The sequence below is a fragment of the Corvus hawaiiensis genome, chromosome 30 (assembly GCF_020740725.1).
Source record: "Corvus hawaiiensis isolate bCorHaw1 chromosome 30, bCorHaw1.pri.cur, whole genome shotgun sequence".
In the NCBI taxonomy this organism is placed as follows: Eukaryota; Metazoa; Chordata; class Aves; order Passeriformes; family Corvidae; genus Corvus; species Corvus hawaiiensis.
Window position 1 is genome coordinate 4,787,006 of NC_063242.1, and position 18,764 is coordinate 4,805,769.

At 37.6% G+C, this 18,764-nt stretch overlaps 1 protein-coding gene across 7 annotated transcripts in view; it reads right to left on the reverse strand.

Annotated features, from left to right (window-relative positions):
• The window catches only part of INVS (inversin), an 85,094-nt gene that overhangs the window by 41,694 nt on the left and 24,636 nt on the right, over positions 1 to 18,764 (reverse strand). For 5 of the 7 annotated variants that reach the window (XM_048289180.1, XM_048289179.1, XM_048289178.1 and 2 more), the window contains 2 exons: positions 6,736 to 6,909; positions 4,356 to 4,523 (listed from right to left, as the gene is read on the reverse strand). In XM_048289180.1, coding sequence (XP_048145137.1) covers positions 4,356 to 4,523; positions 6,736 to 6,909 — 342 coding nt within the window. Of the gene's footprint in view, positions 1 to 4,355; positions 4,524 to 6,735; positions 6,910 to 8,806; positions 8,944 to 10,723; positions 10,896 to 18,764 lie in introns of those variants that run through there. The other 2 variants (XM_048289182.1, XM_048289183.1) reach the window with 2 other exon arrangements.

Genomic DNA, 18,764 nt, shown 5'->3' on the forward strand with positions numbered 1-18,764 from the left:
GGTAGGCATCGATACCTGGCTGCTACCCTGGGCAATGGCACAGTGCTTACAGACCCTACCCTGAAAGCAAAGACAAACGGTTTGGTTGAATGTGGTTAAAAATGGGGCGGCAACAGGGACACAGACATTTGCCTTTTATACTGCTATCACCACAAGACACTGTTTTCATGAACTTAAAAATGTAATTATATGTTAAGACACAAGATGATAGAAATTTTCCCTCTACGGGTACGTACATTAGAAATACAACACAGAACGTGAAAAACTATAAAGGTAGCCTAGCCATGAAGACCTAGAGAAGAATGAGAATCAAACATGATGCTTGGACAATAGATTTGGAACTCGATAGTATGGAAAAAAGCAGCTAAGAAAGGAGGAGCACACTGTGAGCTCTGCTAGGTAGATATCTATCAAGACAAGTAAGAAAAACACTTCAATTTGGAGAGAAGATCCTACTACAGGATTAAACCCAGGGGTACCACCACCACCAAAAAAAGGTATTTATATGCAACAACAAATTCAGTCAACAGATTGATTACCTAGTAACAACATTTCTGTATCATTAACTTTACAGCATAGCTGAATTATTTTTTCATTTACACTTGTTATTAACTTACTCCATTAGCAAGCACATATAGATGTAGCTAATTGCAATATAAACAATTAAGCTGATTCATGGAAAAGCCAAGATGGAATCAAGAATACACTCTTTTCAGCCCAGCCAAAGTGCCTCTATACTGCTGCACCCAGCATGAGCAACAAAGAGGAGGAGCTGGAAGCTCCTGAGAGCTCCGATCCGGATGCCACTACTGACACTTGGTGGGATGAACCCACGACTGGTGGGTGGCTACAGGCTTCTCAGAAGGGACAGGACAGGAAAGAGGGTCAAAGGAGTTGCTCTATACAATAGATGGATTGGGTGCAATGTGCTGTCCCTGAAGAACAGCCATGAGCATGTTGAAAGGCTGTGGGTAAGAGTCAGAAACTGAGGCAATAAAGGGAACTTTGTGGTCAGTGTCTACTACATGCCACCTGACCAAGGAGAGCCTCTTGATGAAGCCTTCTTGTTTCAGCTACAGGAGGCATCATGCTCAAGGCTCTTGTGCTGCTGGGGAACTTCAACCACCTTGACATTTGCCAGAGAAGCAGCATGGTGAGCTATAGAGAATTCAGGAGAGTCCTGGGATGAATGGAAGATAAGACAGGTAATGGACAGCTCTACCAGGGGGGATGTGACACTGAACCTGATGGTCACCAAGCACTGCCTGACCAACCCAGTGGCCTTCTATGATGGAGTGACTACATCAGTGGACAAGGGAAGGGTGATGGATTGCATTTTTCTGGACTGCTTTAAAGCCTTTGACACAGTCCCCCACAATGTCCTTGTCTACAAATTGGAGAGATTTGATGGGTGGGCTGAAGGAATTGGTTGGATAGCATCCAGGGCACTAGTCACTGTCCTAATGTCCCAGTGGATACTGATGATGTCCCTCAGGGGGCTGTACTGGGACCAGTGAGATTTAATGTATTCATTAATGACACAGGTGAATGAATTGAGTGCACCCTCAGCAAGTCTGCAGATGACACCAAGCTGAGTGGTGCAGCTGACAAGCTTGAGGGATGGGATACCATCCAGAGGGACCTGGCCAAGCTCAAGAAGTGGTCCCCTGGGAAACTCATGAAGTTCAATGAAGCCAAATGCAAGGTGCTGCACCTGGGTCAGGGCAACCCCAGTACTAACACAGGCTGGGAGATGAACAGATGGAGAGCAGCCCTGCCAGGAAGAGCTTGGGGGTTCTGGGTAAAGGATGAGAGGCTGGACATGAGCCGGCAATGTGTGCTTGTGACCCAGAAAACCAAATGTGTCCTGGGCTGCATCAAAAGCAGCGTGGCCAGCAGGTCAAAAGTGGGGATTCTGCTCCTCTGTTCTGTTCTCCTGAGACTCTACTTGGAGTACTGCATCCAGCTCTGGGGTCCCAGCACAGGGAAGATATCAGCTTGTTGGAGTGAGCCCAGAGGAGGGCCACCAAGATCATTAGAGGGATGGAGCATCTCTCCTATGCAGAAAGGCTGAGAGAGTTGGGGTTGTTCAGCCTGCAGAAGAGAAGGCTCCAGGAAGACCTTACAGCAGCCTTCCAGTACCCAAAGGGGACCTACTAGAAAGATGAAGGACTTTTTACAAGGACATGTAGGGACTTTTTACAAGGGCATGAAGGACTTTTTACAGGACAAGGGGGAATGATTTTAAACTGAGAGTAGGTTTAGACCGGATATTAGGAAGAAATTCCTTACTGTGAGGTGGTGAGGCACTGGAACATGTTGCCCAGAGAAGCTGTGGATTCCCCATTCCTGGCAGAGTTCCAAGGGTTGGATAGGGCCCTGAGCAATGTGATGTAGTTGAAGATGCTCCTGCCCATGGACTAGATGACTTTTAAAAGTTTCCTACCAATCAAACTATTCTGTGAGTCTTTTAATTGTCAGAGTTTAAAAAAACCCCAAAAACCAACAAAATAAAACCCTCCAGAAAACCTGGACATGATCATGATTCTGGATTACCTAAAGAGAATCTTTGAGAACACTTTAAGCAAGGAGACAAGTATTTTTGATCTTTTGTAGTACATCTGTCTTAGATGGAGTCAATTTTCCTTGCACCAGCTGGGCTTTGTGTTTGTGATTAGAACTGTTGATGGCACACCCATGTTTTGCCTATTGTAGAATAACAAGGATTCCTCTTTTTCATGTCCTGCCCTGTCCTGCTCCCCTGCTTCCCCCCCAGTGAAAGGGCTGGGGGTGGGCAACAGACTGGGACAGGACACAGCTGGGACAGTTGACACAAACTGACCCAAGCAATAGTTCATACCATATAATATCACACTCAGCAAAAAATCTCAGGGACTGGGGAGGGCAGGAAGGATGCTCATGGCTACACCATTTGTCCTCCTAAGCATGATCAAGCATGCTGAAACTCTTTTTCCATTTTCCTGGAAGTGGCTAACATCTGCCTGCTGATGGGAAGAGTGAATAAATTTGCTTTTCTGCATGCAGCTTTTGCTTTCCATACTGTGCTGGCATTATCTTTCATCCACAAGTCTTCTTGCCTTCCCTCTATTTTCTCTGCCTTGAAAGAGGGCAGGTGAGTGAGTGGCTGGGTGGGTGTAAGGCTGCTGGCTGAGCCTGACGCACCACAACTTTTAAAAAGTTGCCTTGACTACCTAATGTTTCAAAATCTGTAGTTGAATGCAAAGATCCTTACTTCCTCTGCAGCAAATTTACTTCTCCAGTGTGGCAGAAAAGTAGATACAAATTCAAACTTTGTGACAAAATTTTGTTTGTAACAAATAATTTCACAACTGGAAACAAATTACAAATATATTGCATGCACAGCAGTAATATAGAAATACTATCTCTTTAATACTGGAAACTTCTCAAAAACTCTTTTTATAGTAAAAAAAGTATCAGTAGCTGTAAGATTGTCAGTGTGATTTGAAGAAAAGCAAAGAAAGTTTTCATATTTTTCATATTTTCATATTCATATTTAAGTTCTCAGCTTGCAAGCTAATCAGGCAGACAGACATACAAGTCCTTGTAGCTAGAGTACAATCACTATGTGTCTAGTTCTGAAAGACCTTCGATAGTCAAAGATACAGGAAGATGGTTCTAATATGACAGAAAATTTAAATTGAGGCTTCTGATATTTTTCCATGTTAGTGAAGCTCAAAGATTTTCACAAAATAAAAATCAAGGTTAAAATCAAGCTGAGCATATGATTTCATTGTAACCATTATAACTGTCATTGTAGAAGATGAAACTAAAATATTGCAGAAAGAGAAAATGTGCTATCAAGGAAAAAGTATTAAATTCATATACAAAACTATGTGGAAATTCTCTCAGCAAACTGATTGTGGGCTGACTGACAATTGGTCAAATATTTCCCAGAATTCTAACTTGAAAAACCAAATTAAACTAGACTTTTCAGTACAGATAACTAGATATAAACTCTCAAATAATAAAGCAAAGACACATAATGAAGAAATCAGTGTGCAAAATGCAACTGAAATGAGCAATATGACTGGCCATTTTATTCAGGAAAACTTTCAACCCTTTTCTCCCCCCCTTTACATGAGTTACAGCAAATACATTCACCCATAGAACTCAAAACAAACCCCTTTTAAGAGAGCAAAAATATTTAGGATTATTTCTTACAAAGTTCTGGATATTAGGAAAAGCAAATTATTTCATTCTCAAAGAGTCAGTGGACCAAAATGAGAAACCTCAAGAGAATAAAAAATATTTCTATCAGAGGAAAGCTGTAAGGACTGAAAAGTGTTACATACATATATGGTAGACTTTCTTACCAGAATACATTTCACTGTGTGGATTGCACTAGGGTCCTTGTTGTTAGCTGCCCAGTGAAGTGGGATTTTTCCTTCAATATCAGGAATTCCAATATTTGAATCATGTTTTATAAGAAGTTTCACATGCTCTGGGTTATTGTAGTAGGCACTCCAATGCAATGCAGTTTGCTGCAACACAATTTTCACAAGCTTTACAAACACATCAAAAATGTATTGAAACATGAAAAGTAAAGTTGGCTAAAACCAGCCTTAAACAACAGGGAAATAAGCAAGCTTTTGTTACACTTCAATAAAGAGGACTGACAGAAAACTGAGCACATGTACCTGGGGTAGCTGACAACTCAAAATTTATGAAAGTAGGCTTTAAACAAAGCTGAACAAGAGGCCCATCTCCCTCAGTAAGAGCAGATCATCAGACACCTTTGCTGCTGAGGTCTGAATCAGGTCTAAGCTACACCATCTTACATGAGATCCAAACTGAGAAGCCCTTATGCTTGGAATGTAAGTATCTCTGGTAGGAGTCTAACTGCTTTATATGAAGATTTATTGGACTATGGCAAGAGAAAAATGTCCATGCCACTCAGCACTGCCCTGTTGGCTATTTGGTGCAGCAGTTCAGACCCGGAGAAAATATCTGTGCTGGGCATTAAGCAATGACATCCAAGCTAGAATGACCATCTGAACCAGGCCTCAGCACCAGAGCTGCACTACAGAACAACTGCAGTGAATAATGTGGTCCTTCTTAAATTTCAAACTGTTGGGATAACACAAATTGACAGAGAAGACTACTCTCCACTAGGGGAAGATGGCACTGAATGCTTACACTGGACTTGGATCCATCTTGAACAAACGTTTTGGATTTCTTCACTGTCTGTGATGACTCAGAACTCTGAGGTTGAATATTAGTGAATCTAATGCCCAACGACCCACGGCAGTCCAATAAAACATCAAAAGGCAATCCATGCTCCTATTGCCAATTCCTGACTGCCAGCAGCTTTTTTACAGGCCTTATCAATGTTCATAATTACATAAGCGAACCAACATGTGGGGGTTTCTTAACCAGCAAAATGTTGGCATATTAACAAGTATTTCATTTATTAGACACACCTCTCCCAACTGCTATGTAACAGACAGTTGTAAGGCAAAGAATGGATTTATTTTTTCCCATCTCTCTTACCCCCTTACCCCTGCTAAATATTACATGGCACTTTGATTGGAAGCAGAGAAATAACTCTGGCAGGACATTTGTGTATAGAAGTACAACAGCCTGGATTAGCATCCCTAAACTGTGACATGGAATGTGTAAGTTCACTATCATATTCTTAACTTCTCTGTAAAGGAAGAAGGCAAAAAGAAGCCTATTTTTGTTTTTTACTGCCAGCTGTTAGTTTAGTACCATGATAACAAAAATAAGATAGCACAGCCTTTTTTTCTACTAGACACTTACTGAAGAAGAAGTCCACAAAGTGCCACTACAGCCTTGTACCAGTAAAATTTGTAATAAATTGAGGAGTGCTATTTATTAAATGGAGCTGACCAGTATCCCTGGAAACTGACAGTTGCAATGAAGCAGAAACTTTTGGTTACCAGAAGGCCAGTGTAGCCTTGGTTCATTGACTTCTCTCACCTACAACCAGTTTCAGTCAGTTACCCACATGGAAGCAGATGTAAAAGACACTTTTTTTCTCTCATGTTCAGGAATTATATTTGATGATCTTGATGTGCACAGTTGCAGCAAGGAAACTGAACAAGCCATGTGCCCAACAGGGTCAAACAGGTTGGACTCTGTATCCCAGATCATCTTTCACCATTTCATTCCATTTTTGCTACTGCAACTACTCATGACATCAACTGGGAGAAAAATGCTCTACATTTTGTGGGGAATCTGGCAATGCTTTAAATACTGCCTTGGAAATCTGCTGAACAGGAAGGGTTGCTAAACAGTTTTGGCTGGTTTATGCATACCTTTGTTAATTAACTAGCATGGTCATGAAGTCAGCATGACCTCTCCAGAATGACTGCTGTAATTATAGGCAGTTTTCTAGTGACTCTTATCATGAAAAGATTCTAAATGTGAGGTTTTTCAAAGGAAGAAGACCAAGATAAGCACATGCTATCCAGATTCTAACAAGGATCACAATGTTACAGAAGACTTGGATTGTTTTTGAATCCTCTGTTGCTGTAACTACTCTCAAGAAGAATGTCGATGGAGCCAGTGCAATGAACTTTGACATCATTAACTTCAGGAAAATATTAATATTTCTACTTTGAAGACCTAGAAAAAGTTTATGACAAACAATTTTTTGCATACAACTGCTTGACGTAAAACCAATATCTAAAGTTGCCACAAGCATTGTCTTGAAATAAGCAGCACTTTTACCTTATTTTTGTCCTGGGTATCCACTTCTCCAGGTGCCATATGTTTTAACAACAAAGCTAAACATTTTGGGCTTTTGTGACGTGTAGTTAAATGTAATGGTGTCATATCCTCTAAGTCTTTCTTCATCCAGTTCCCTCTACGAGCCAGTAGAAGTTTCATGAAGCGGTAATTTCCCTGTGTAAAGAAAATATCAGACTTTTTTGTCAGCTTATCAAACCAAATGATGATACTGTTTAGATATATCTATTGTATTACAGTGCCCAAAAAAACCTGCAGCAAAGCAGTCAAAGCTTTGGAAACATCTAATGAAGATTTTTTTGTGTTTATATGAACCCTTCATTTTTAGGTCTGTTGCGCTGTTTGTTATTAGGTACATATATTCCATTAGCAGAGTAAGACAGGGTTCATTAATACCAAAAATTCTGCAATATCATCAGTTTCTTAACTGTTTAGCCTCAGTAAACATCACGTAAAAACTGAAATAAGATCATTACATGCTGGTTTCAGCAAGGTAAACAGTTATCAGATGAGGAATAAAACTAAACATGAAGAAAGAATATTATTTTCAAAATGAAAGAAAAATAACCAGGAATGATTCAGAAAGATAAAATGTACTCATCTGAATATGTAGCAAATATATGCAGAAGTGATTGTTTCTTACATTTTTAAATTGGGAACTGTATGAGTTTTGGTCTACCATATATATAATAAATGGATGGGACAGCTAGCTTTACAACACATTGAAAATACTTCACACTAGGGCTTTCACTAGGTTTTCACTATGTTTTCAAAAGAAATAACGTAGAAATGCTTCTACAATATAAATATGATAAAATGATATAATAAATGAGGGTGGATCCCCAAGAAACCAATCTGCTTTTATTTTTCAAATCACTGAAGAAGCCAGTGAAAAATTAAAGACATAAACATGCAATGATGAGGAAGCTGTACTGATTTAGTAGTATAGCCAGCCTTGACTAGCTACTACCCCCTGCTTGAAGGTTATTTTCCATATAGGAGAGATGCTACATACAATCTTTTGATGCTTCCACTTCGAAAAGTCTATTGGGTTTATCAAATCACCTTCAGCAGTTAAGTTGCAGTTGAGGACCAGGAACTTCTGGAGCAATAACAAATTGAAGCAAAACGTCTGCACCTACGTTTTGTCATAATGGTTTAAACACCCCTGTTCTTTTCACACTCTTAACTTTTAACCTTTCCTAAAGTGAAAGGAGTGTGTTGTCTCCTCATTTTGCTCACTGTCTTCCAATGTTTCCCCAAGATACCAGTTCTTGCCAATTTCCCACATAGATCATTACCTATAACTGTAATGAAAATAGAAATCTCAGAAGAGAAGATAAATTGTACTAATTCTCCCCCACTCAGGGAAAAGCTGGAGCTTTTGATGAAGCTTTATTAGACAATGTACACAGGAAAGGTGACACTCAAATCAATAGAAGTCATGTCTTTGGATTCTCCTGCTTATGAAACTACCTGCAAATTAACATACTTCAGTGTGCTACAATTCTTTTATAAATTCTGCATGTTAGCTTAGTCCCCTTAGGCTATCGTTTGAAAAACAATGAAAAAAGGTAACCAAGTAGACAAGGGCAAGCAGTGCTAATGAACGGGGGCACTTCAGTATCTCACAAGACTCAGAATTGTAAATCGCTTTTGTCAGCAGAATGGTCGGATGGAAACAGGCCAAAGGATTCCAGAGGCTCCCACAGTATCCAGGGCCAGGGCATAAAAATATTCAAATTTTATTTTTCAAAGCAGCCATAAACATTGAAAGGGCATATTTTACATATATTACTGTTCTGGTTTTTGTCTAATAGCAATGGAAGACTTGAGCTTATGGATGCAGAACGGATTTCACCAGGTACAGTCAAAATAAATGAATGTGATTTTTTTTCCCCCTGCTACACTACTTTATTTTAAAACACAAAACAGAGAAAGCAAATCATGAATGAGCTCAGACAAAACTACCTCTTCCTGCTTCTACCATTTATTGTTACTGGTCCTTGCTTGTCAGTGATACCCTATTAGAAAAGTCTGCCGAAAAACCTACCACAAACCTGCCTGAAAACACAAACTTCTCTTGCCAGAGACAGCATGGCTACTACAGCATTCACAGTGAGAAGTGATCAAATACATCTTTTTCTTCTGCTGGGTGTCAGAGAAAGTATAATCTCAGGATTCTGTCCCTTTAATACAGAGACACCTATCAAGGCATACTCCGAAGGATAGGGCCAGAACAGCATGATGTCTGCAGAGCTCCTAAACCACAGAAAACACACGCAGAATTAATTAATGGAAAATCTGGGAGGGAGATAGGCATGAGAATACTCCTCATTATTACCATTATATTGTACAGGCAAATACAAGAAAAATTTACAAAACTCATTAAAAAGAAAAATAAAAACTAGCAAAAAAATCTCTGTGTATCATGATGTGGTTGGCAATTAGACTGGAGGAAGACAATATCAAATAACTTGAGAGAATATTAGTCTTGGAAGAAATATAGCTGCTTTTCTCCATCACAGTGGATAATACATTTGGGTTGTTTTCAATATTTCCTGCACACAGTGCATGCATACCCATGAAAGAAAAAAAAATTGGTTTTGTCTTGTTGATGGATACTTATTGGAAGATTTACAAGTATATTCTGCTTTTAGAATGAATTCCACTGTAAAGAAGAGTGAAGGTTAAAATAATGCATAAAACTAAGGAAACATGCCTTTTTATTATTAGAATTTCTCTCTATAGACTGTATTTTTTATATGCTATTACGCATTTTTCCATCAGTTACTACTACATTATTCTCTTGTATGCTTAGCCACCAACAAATCCCTCTCCTTAGCAAATGAATTTGTAATAAATCCCTTCATTCTGAAACACAAAAGATTCTGTTTCTTCCAAATGATTTAAGATTTTTTTAAACACTACCACAGAAAACACCTGTACTTACATTACTTATCTGAATTATCTTATTCATGCTTTTACTTCTGACTGCTGTTCTTTTCTTTAGTAATACCATGAATTTTCCTGTCTTCCTTTCACTTGTTAGAAAATAATATTGTGCTTTTTAACGACGATAGAAAATTTCCCCACCTTCAATTGATTACTGCTTAAGTTTGTAAATATGCAATGTATCAACATGCCTTGAAGGCAGATGTAATTTAGGGCTTATTAGGTGGAGGGAGGGAATGTTTAATTTGAAAAGCCAATTCCTCCATTTTTACAGAATTTTTGTGCATAAAAAGTCTTCAAGCTGTCTAGGTTTTACTCATAAATAATGCACTTGACTGGCCTAAACACTCCTGAGAGTTTGAAGAGAGTTTGAGAGAGCATGAAGCTCTCTGAGTCAGTCCACGGTCTCTTACCATTAATAGTAACTCAAAATTTACTCAAAACCAGAAAACATTATGAGCAAACAGGATTAAATATACATACAGAAAACACTGTTCCTGGTAGCCAAAATTTACCATTTCGATGACAATTCTTAAAATTCCTTTAGATTCTATTAAAATTATTTGAAATCAAAAGACTCAACTTTGCAAACTACAGCAGTTTCAGAGAACAGCTGACTTCAGCATAATCAGAAGAAATATTTCTGCTACTTCAAAAATTCAGCCACATATACTAACTGCAATGTGTAGAACACATTTTTTGGTAGACAGTTCAATAAGCAACCATGGCTCTGCCATCAAGTAATGACTTCAAAGAAATTTCTGGACCCTGAGCTAAACTACTAAGCAGTCAGAGAAACTTTCCTTTCATGAATGTTTCAATAGAGAAGAGAGTGATGAAAGAAATAGCTTAGTCAGAATCAATGAATTTGCCAGAATTTAGATTATCTCTGAAGTTGAAAACATTATCCCCAAAATTGCAGTCCACTCATGAAAAAAAAGCTGTTTAGTATATTGAATATGATTCTACTACCAGGGAAAGGTTTCAGTGGAAAATTGCTGGTAAACTTCTTTACCTGATTTTCTGGGCCTATAAGAATGTATTTATTTGTTCATTCATCTACAGCAGCTTTTTCAACCTATTTTCTCTCCCTGGCTTGTTGAGGAAGTGTAGTGAGAGAGCAGCTGGGTGGGCATCTGTCAAACAGCCACAGTCAGTCCATCCCATATGGTCACCTAAGTGAAAGGCTAAAGAAAAAATGAGCTCTGTTCAGTGGTGCTATGATTCCAATCATAGGTTGATACTCAAACTAATAGTTGTATTACCAAGGCACTAAAAACATCATTCCACTCTGTACAGCCCACCGAGTCCTGCTCTGAGTCACCCAGTGCCACGTGCCACTGTTTCAAAGACTTCCTCAGAAGTTAAGTACTTTTCACAGCAAACTTTTAAGTATTTCATAAGCATACAAACTTGCTTTAAAGTGTTCACCTGGGTTCTAGAAACATTCTGCTGACGTGCAACAGACCTCTGCGAAAATTTATTTCCATTCTCATCCCACTATTTCTTGGTGAGTTAACTTGGTCATTATATAACTGTGTGCTTCTACACTCTGACTAACCACTTCTCCTACCCTGTAGTGCGGATACATCTCTGACGCTACCCTTTTCATATTCTGATTTTAAAAACATACTGCAGAGATAAATATAACACTTTTTATAAAGGGAGAAACTGAGCTGTACAAGGTAAGGCTAAGAGTCAGAGGAATATGTGCCTCTCTCCAAGCACATCAAAAGCACACCCACAGTTAGGCTACCACCACCTCATAATCAGTGGGTAGAAGGGGCCAATGCATGTAGAAAAATTGCTTATTTCCCTATTAATTACTGAGACCACATTTTCAAAACCCATAACAATTCTAATCCATGTGAAGCACTTAACACGACTCGAAAGACTGATTTGTAATAATTTCTAATATACTGCACATGAGCTGACTACTGTTACAGCACAGCTATGCTTGATTTTTGGAATACCTACAATGGGCCTGTGAAGATTTAGTGCACTGTAAGGGTTGCTGGAGGAACTGGGGGAAAGGCAGCCCAACATCACTATATAGTCTCCTGGTAAAAACAGCAGGGGTCATTAAAAAGAATGCCAAGCTGTTAAACCGTGAAGATGCTACTTTGGCTCCACTCCAAAATTACATACCTGCTTTCCCAGGACTGGGAACAGACACACCAAAAGAATGCAAAGGCTTACAAAGGAGGTGGTTTTTAAAGGCTTTTCACTGCTGACAGTCATAAGCACTGAAGATGCAGTCAGGGCATATACTTGCAGCAGAACAGAAAGCCTTAGAAATATTTACAGATAAACCAAAAATTAGAACTGAAGGCTAAAACTGACCCTCTGGATTAGTAAATCCATCCTCCAGCACCATAGGGAGTAAGAACATCTAATCCTTTTCAAAAAAATTCTAGCGATTTCTTTTAACTGGAATTACAGTGTTTGGGATTTTTTTTCCTCCTAGTTCTCTCAGTTTCAGGCTGGAGCTTTTAGGTTTTGTTTGTTGTTTGTTATTTTTTTTTAAGCCAACACACACACAAGGACACATTTCATTCTACTACCCATGAAAATACAGGGTGGCTTTTAAAATCTAAACAAGCATTGGTCTTTTTATCTCAGTAACAAAGGATAAACCCTACATTGCCCTCAAAAAATCATCAGCTCTCTGCACTCACTCTGATTGGAACTCTTCTGTTTTGAACCCAAGTAAGCAGAGATTACAGGGCTACCAAAAGGGGTCCCACAAAGTACCCTACTGAATCCCAATGATACTTGTCTACTGCTAGTGCATATATCTTGTCAGATATACTTAAAACTGTATTTCTCCCATAAATTAGGTACATTCTCCAATCAATTAACACATGACATCCTTCTCAGACATTTTTCAAATAATAAATTCATAGTACATAGAATAAATCGTTATGTCCCTCCCACTTCTCCCCTCTCCCACCAAGACTTGCATTTTGGACTATAATATTTCTAACCATTTCAATGACGTTCAATATTCTTATTCTTCTGCTATCCCAGACACTGCCATCCTCTTTTTGTCTGACAATAATGCCTAACACTGTGCCACTCTCAAGTATCCTTTAAAAAATACTACTCTTGATTCTAACTTTGCTCATGAAAAATATTGACTAATATTAGATTCAAGTGCAACTGTTAAGGAATTCTAATACATGCCTGCTGATCTTATAGCTCATATTTCAACTGTATCTGTTTTCAGTTCATTATCAAATAATAATTTACCATTCTCTTACATTTTGTGTCCTAATTTCCCATTAAGCCTGCAATTTTCCACCTAGCACTACAGTTAATATTTTTGTACAAGCCTAAAAAGGCAACCTATTGAATTTATTTCTACAAAATGAGCTAACTAAATATCCAGTTACTCTTAAAGAACCTACTGCTGACAGAAGGTGCTCATTTTACCCAATTTTCTATTTCTGCTTACATATTTGTCCCCATATAATTTCAAATTCTTATAATGCTTCTGAGATCAAATAGGCTACCTCTCTCAGCTACTACCTTTTAAAAACATTACTTACCACTATTTTAGAATGTTACCGAACACTCCAAATTCTGTAATGTTACGAGTCCCAAAGAATGATTCACTGATTAATATTATTTTGCACCTTATCCCTTGCTGTTTCTGTTCTCTAGAGATGAGATTTACCAAAATCAGGCATTAACCACTGACCAAAGCCCCTAACAGAGAGCCCTGCAGTTAACTAAGCCTGGTCAGCAAGTGTACAGCAGAGTGCAGGCAAGTGGTAAAAAGAGGCCCCCACAAAATCAGAAGCACAAAGGTCAGCCTATTGAAAGGGGTGTGTTTGAAGACAGCAGTGCAGCAAGTCCACCAACCATGACAGAAAGGATTTCAGAGATCTGATAATTATACCTATAATCCTACCATAGATTAATAATTTATTAGCTTATTAAATTTTTATTGTTGAAATATATTCATTATTAATTAAGCAGCACTTATGTAAGACATTTTTGCAAAATTTTCTTAGTAATCTTTTGTGAAAAGATGGACTATTTAGCAATCAATAAATCTTCTTCAGAGGAATATAACATATATAATTCAGTTACTCTTACTCTTTCACAAAAAGAACACCACAAAATTATTACAGTTAAATTAACTGCAAAGATAAAACATCTCCTGTTTGAATACTACACCAATCATAATATGGGCAGTGATTATACAACTATTAGATAATTATTATTGTCTTTAAATATTATTAATGTTTTAGTTTTTCTTTTAAACTCCTAAACAGTATTTAAGAAAGTATAGCTGGATATATAATGACATCTTGAGAACAGAAAAACTAATTATATCATGAGTTATTGCATACATATTCCCTCATGTACACTGTTCATTTGCTTTAGACCCAGATTAAGAACTGGGAATGTACACTGAACTTTAGCATACCAGCCCACTGATCCCCTTTTCCAGAGAAGCACATTCTGTCCCAAATATACTAATAAATAAATAAATAAATGTAAAAAAACCAGAACAGATTGCTATGATCTTTAACAGTCGGATTAGATTAGTTAAGCCTCTTAAACCCAGGACTCCTTAAAAATTGGAGTCAAGACTTAATTGTTGCTTATGCCTGAAACACAAAAATGTCTATACTTTTTAATAGTGACATATCAGTTTCTAAAGCCAGTAGAAATCTATACATTGTCAAACACTAAATCATATTGTACACTCAGACACTCGTGGAGGTAAAATATGTTCAGTGTGAAAGTATTTTAGATTTTACCTTAAAAACCCAAGCAGAACATATCAGCCACTTGGCACTGCATTAACACGCTTTGCCAACAGATTAGCACAGATGCTACAGCCAAAGTTGAGAACAGCTCTTTGCTGCCAGATGCTTTCAAGAAGCAGTGAAAGTCAAAAAACTTGAACTCCTTAATTGCTAGCTAAGCCTTTAAAAGGCAAATACATCCATGAGGTTTCTCTTTAAAACAAAAATGGCAACTGAATTTAACCTGCTTATCTTTATAGAGTAGAAACCGCTCTTTGATCTACTCGATCTTACGGAAGATAATCTTACATACACGAACATGCTCACTCTCTTTCCAGTGAGGAGGTCCTGAAGAGAGGATGCTTCACCCTACAAATAAACTTTGTACAAAATAAACAAATTTTCAAACCCCAAATATTTTAATGACTTTGGAAAGGAAAGGGGCTGTGTACATGGTTTCTTCAGAGGATGTCTCATCTTTTAGTATCTCTTTGAGAAGAGGCACATTCTAAGAATGTCAGAAACCACTTAGAATGATGTGGACTTCTGTCACCAACACCTACCAGTTTCAGTAGCTTTTCAGGATGCAAACTAAGCACTTAGAAAAACAGAATCTGTTCTATCATACTTTTAATTTGATATCTATAGAAACAGAATACTGGTCTAAAAGCAACTGAAATCCATACATCAAAAGGAGCATTTTGATATGCTTATATTATCAGCTAATTGCCAGAAATCTCACAAGAATTCTTCAGAAGAAAAAGTAAGAGAGGCTAGCAAGTAGATATATTAATTTAATTGCAAATAAGAATTATTTGGATTTATAAATTAGCACTTGTGTTTTGAAATCTTATCTATGCATGAAATACTGAAACTTCTTGATTTCTAATACACTGAATCTGAATTCATATTGCCTGGTTACAACAGCTATAAGCCCTGTAAAAGCTACCTTTTACTGTATATGACTTCACCATTCTTACACTCCTTGAATATCAGTAAATTCGTTTAAACAGCTCCTGATGAAAACAAATAAAGTCAACATAGCTACTTAGAACTCCAATTTCTAGTCAAAATTAGTAAAGCCACCATCAAAATATCAGGCTGTCTCTCTGGTTATCATTAACTAAGGGTTAACTCCTTGATTAACAACGTAACTGAAAAACAAAAGTAAGAGAAAATCTTTAGGATTATTGTTTTAGACATAACCCTTAGCAGTCATCCATTGGACTACAGCTTTGAAAAAACAAATCTGTAAGCTCTTTATTACTTCTGTGTGGACAAGGATGATGCCATGCCTTCTAACAAACCACTGGTGGATTTAAATACACGACGCTCTGCCAACCCTTTCAAGTCAACCATGACAAAAACATCACTGATTTTTGACATTGGGTTTAATCTTGCGAAGTACCTTTTTAGCAACTTCGTTAGCAGCATCCTAGACTCAAAAGTAAAACAGTCAAGTGGAGAAAATCTCCCAGACAGCTGAACAGAAACCTTATTTACCAGTTTCCAAGCTGAACGTGTTCATCTGTCTGGCAAAGCGTCTTAGGCAATACATCAGCGAAGAACATCAGCACAACTTGAGGCCAGTTCTGACTATCAGACATTTTGACTGAAAGCAAGGCAGTGTCTCAGCTAAGAGCAATTCTCCCTAAAGCCTCTTGCAAGATTGGCTTTACTCTCTTGGTTTCCATAGGAATAGACAGAGCTATCAACTGGCATGCAGTTAAAGAATACAATAGAGAAGACAACGGACCAGTGCTGTAAAAGCCAAGGTAAAACTGTTTCCCAGTGTAGGCTGAAAGAAAATAGGTGTTTGTGTCTTACAGCCTTTGACGTCATTTATCCATGGCCTGTACATGTTGTTCCTATGTAGTGTTCTCAGCTCTTCAGCAATAAATGTTATGGTCTACCTATAGAAATTAGTGGCTTTCATATAAAAAACACTTCAAGGATGAAAATGCAATTAGCATTTTCATTTCCAGTTGATCTCTTCCACTGTTACTGAACTTGTTTTCCTGTAGTGTTCTTTTGAAGTCACTCAGGCAGAATTACCCACAACACACAATCTCTGGGGATTTACGGCAAAGCCTGAGATACATCATCCATATTTACAGGATCACTGCCCACCTCTGCATAAAGAATCAAAGACTAAGCTTTCAAAAAATATTGTATTTCAAAAAATAGTGATTTGAAAGATTTGTCAGAAAGTACGGACTCCCTCCTCCTCAAAAATACAAGTACCAGAAAATATTTACTACACTCATTTTCTTCATCTTAATGGCTTTGAGTTGAATTGTCTTGAACTAACAGCAGTGTTAGAAAACTAAGAAAATATATCCTTGAAATAGATGTATGCCTTTTTAAAATCTAATAAAAATGTTATAAATCACAGTATTACCCACAACAGAATTCTACCTGAAGTCTAAATAACAGCTATCAATCCAGTCCAAGTCTTTTAATCCTACCTTTGTGCAGTACTATTTCATTCTGGAAGCAAACTAAAAGTAATTGCCATTACTACTAAGCATCACTCTGACCAGTGCTGTGTCACTACTGTCTTGTACTTCTTAATTGCACCCCTCTAAGTGCATGTCATGTCCTTCCAGACTGCTGGAAGCAACAATGCTTGCAAAGTGAAAATGTGGCATATATGCTCATTTTTGAGCACAGCTTCACGGAATTTTTTGTTATCATTTTAGCTGTTGTTTTATCCGAAAATAAATGCATGCTTTTTATGTGATTTAAATATATTTCAAACATATTAAGTCGTATAACAAACCACTATGTGAAATAACTGCAAATCTACCTATTAAATTCTATTTGACGAGAAAAGGTCTCCAGCCACAGTGAAGTCTCCAGAACTATTACAGAAAAAGACAGACAATCTATATTGAAAACAACCAGCAATAAAGGTATGTTTACTCTTAATTTAAATAATTATTCAGACACTTCAGGCTACTTTTACATATGGCATAATTTAATAGTTTCTGTAGACATTACAGTGATGTTTGATATTTAAAATGAAGCCATAATCTACTTATAGTACTGGTAAATAAATCAAAGCCTTCATAATCTACTCAAACTGCATCCTAGCAGTAATAAAAGTACTAGATTTATTTCTCTTTGTTCAGACTAGAGGCAGATAAAATAACAACTCAAGGCTGGTGTTGCAAAGCCTTCCCAAATCCACACCATATTAACAATGTTGAAAAAACCCATCCTTCGTGTTTATCTCTCTCTATGTTTAAATGTTCCCATCATAAGGCTGAACATATACAGATGATATTCATAACATGAATCAGTTAATATTTCAGCAAAAATTATTCCTCATTAGTAAAAACTGGTAGCATTCTTCCTTAATCCTTTGTTAATAAAAAAAAGTGTGACAAAAGAGGTTTCCAAACTGCTCTACAAAGAGACAAGAAAATTTATAATCTTAATAGGCAGGTTAAATTAATTTTGTATTTCATAAAATGCTGACATTAGCTGTTGCTTTTCGGGCACCAACAGAATTTGCTTATGTAGTTCATACATATCCATTTTGACTTAAGTGTGATTCACTTAATTCTCTTTAATCAACAATTTAACCAACTGTTTACAGACAAAGAGAGAGACAAATGAAAGATTAGTGCTCCTGTAGTTTGTGGCTGGCCATAGGATCTGAATTTATTTTTCAAATACCTCCTATAGCAGTTGCCTTGCTGAAGTAGCACGCTGAAGACATCCTATCTAGTATCCTATTGATTCAAATGACAAGCCTGAGCATCAGATTAAGGATGTGTCAGACACCTGATAGAAGATTCCTGGAGATTTCAGCAGAAAGGTGTCCTGTTTCAAAATGATCTATTGCTGGTACTACGTGTATTGAAGCATATGTGAATACATTTAACACAAAACTAATTCACCTAAAATTAGAATAACATTTATAATCAGCAAAAACAAATACCTTCACTTTTTACTGCGGAACAGCTGGAAAAAGACACCTTATCCAAACAGAAATCACCCTAAGTTCAAAAAATGGGACTAAACCAAACTGATGAGCTAATACTAGGGATAGTCCTGTTTTAATTTGTCAGTGCCAAATCTGGACACAAACAAGTAAGTTGTTTCTCAGTCCCAACAACGTTTCTTCTCGTAACCATTAAAGATCAGTCGTGGGGTCAGCTGCAGAGGGGCAATTAATGCAAGAATGATGTTTTAGAAAGGACACTCAAACAGGGAGATGTCTTTGTCTGCAAAGGTACTTTTTAAGGTACAGACTTGGCAGCAGACATCAGCGTCCTGGGAGAA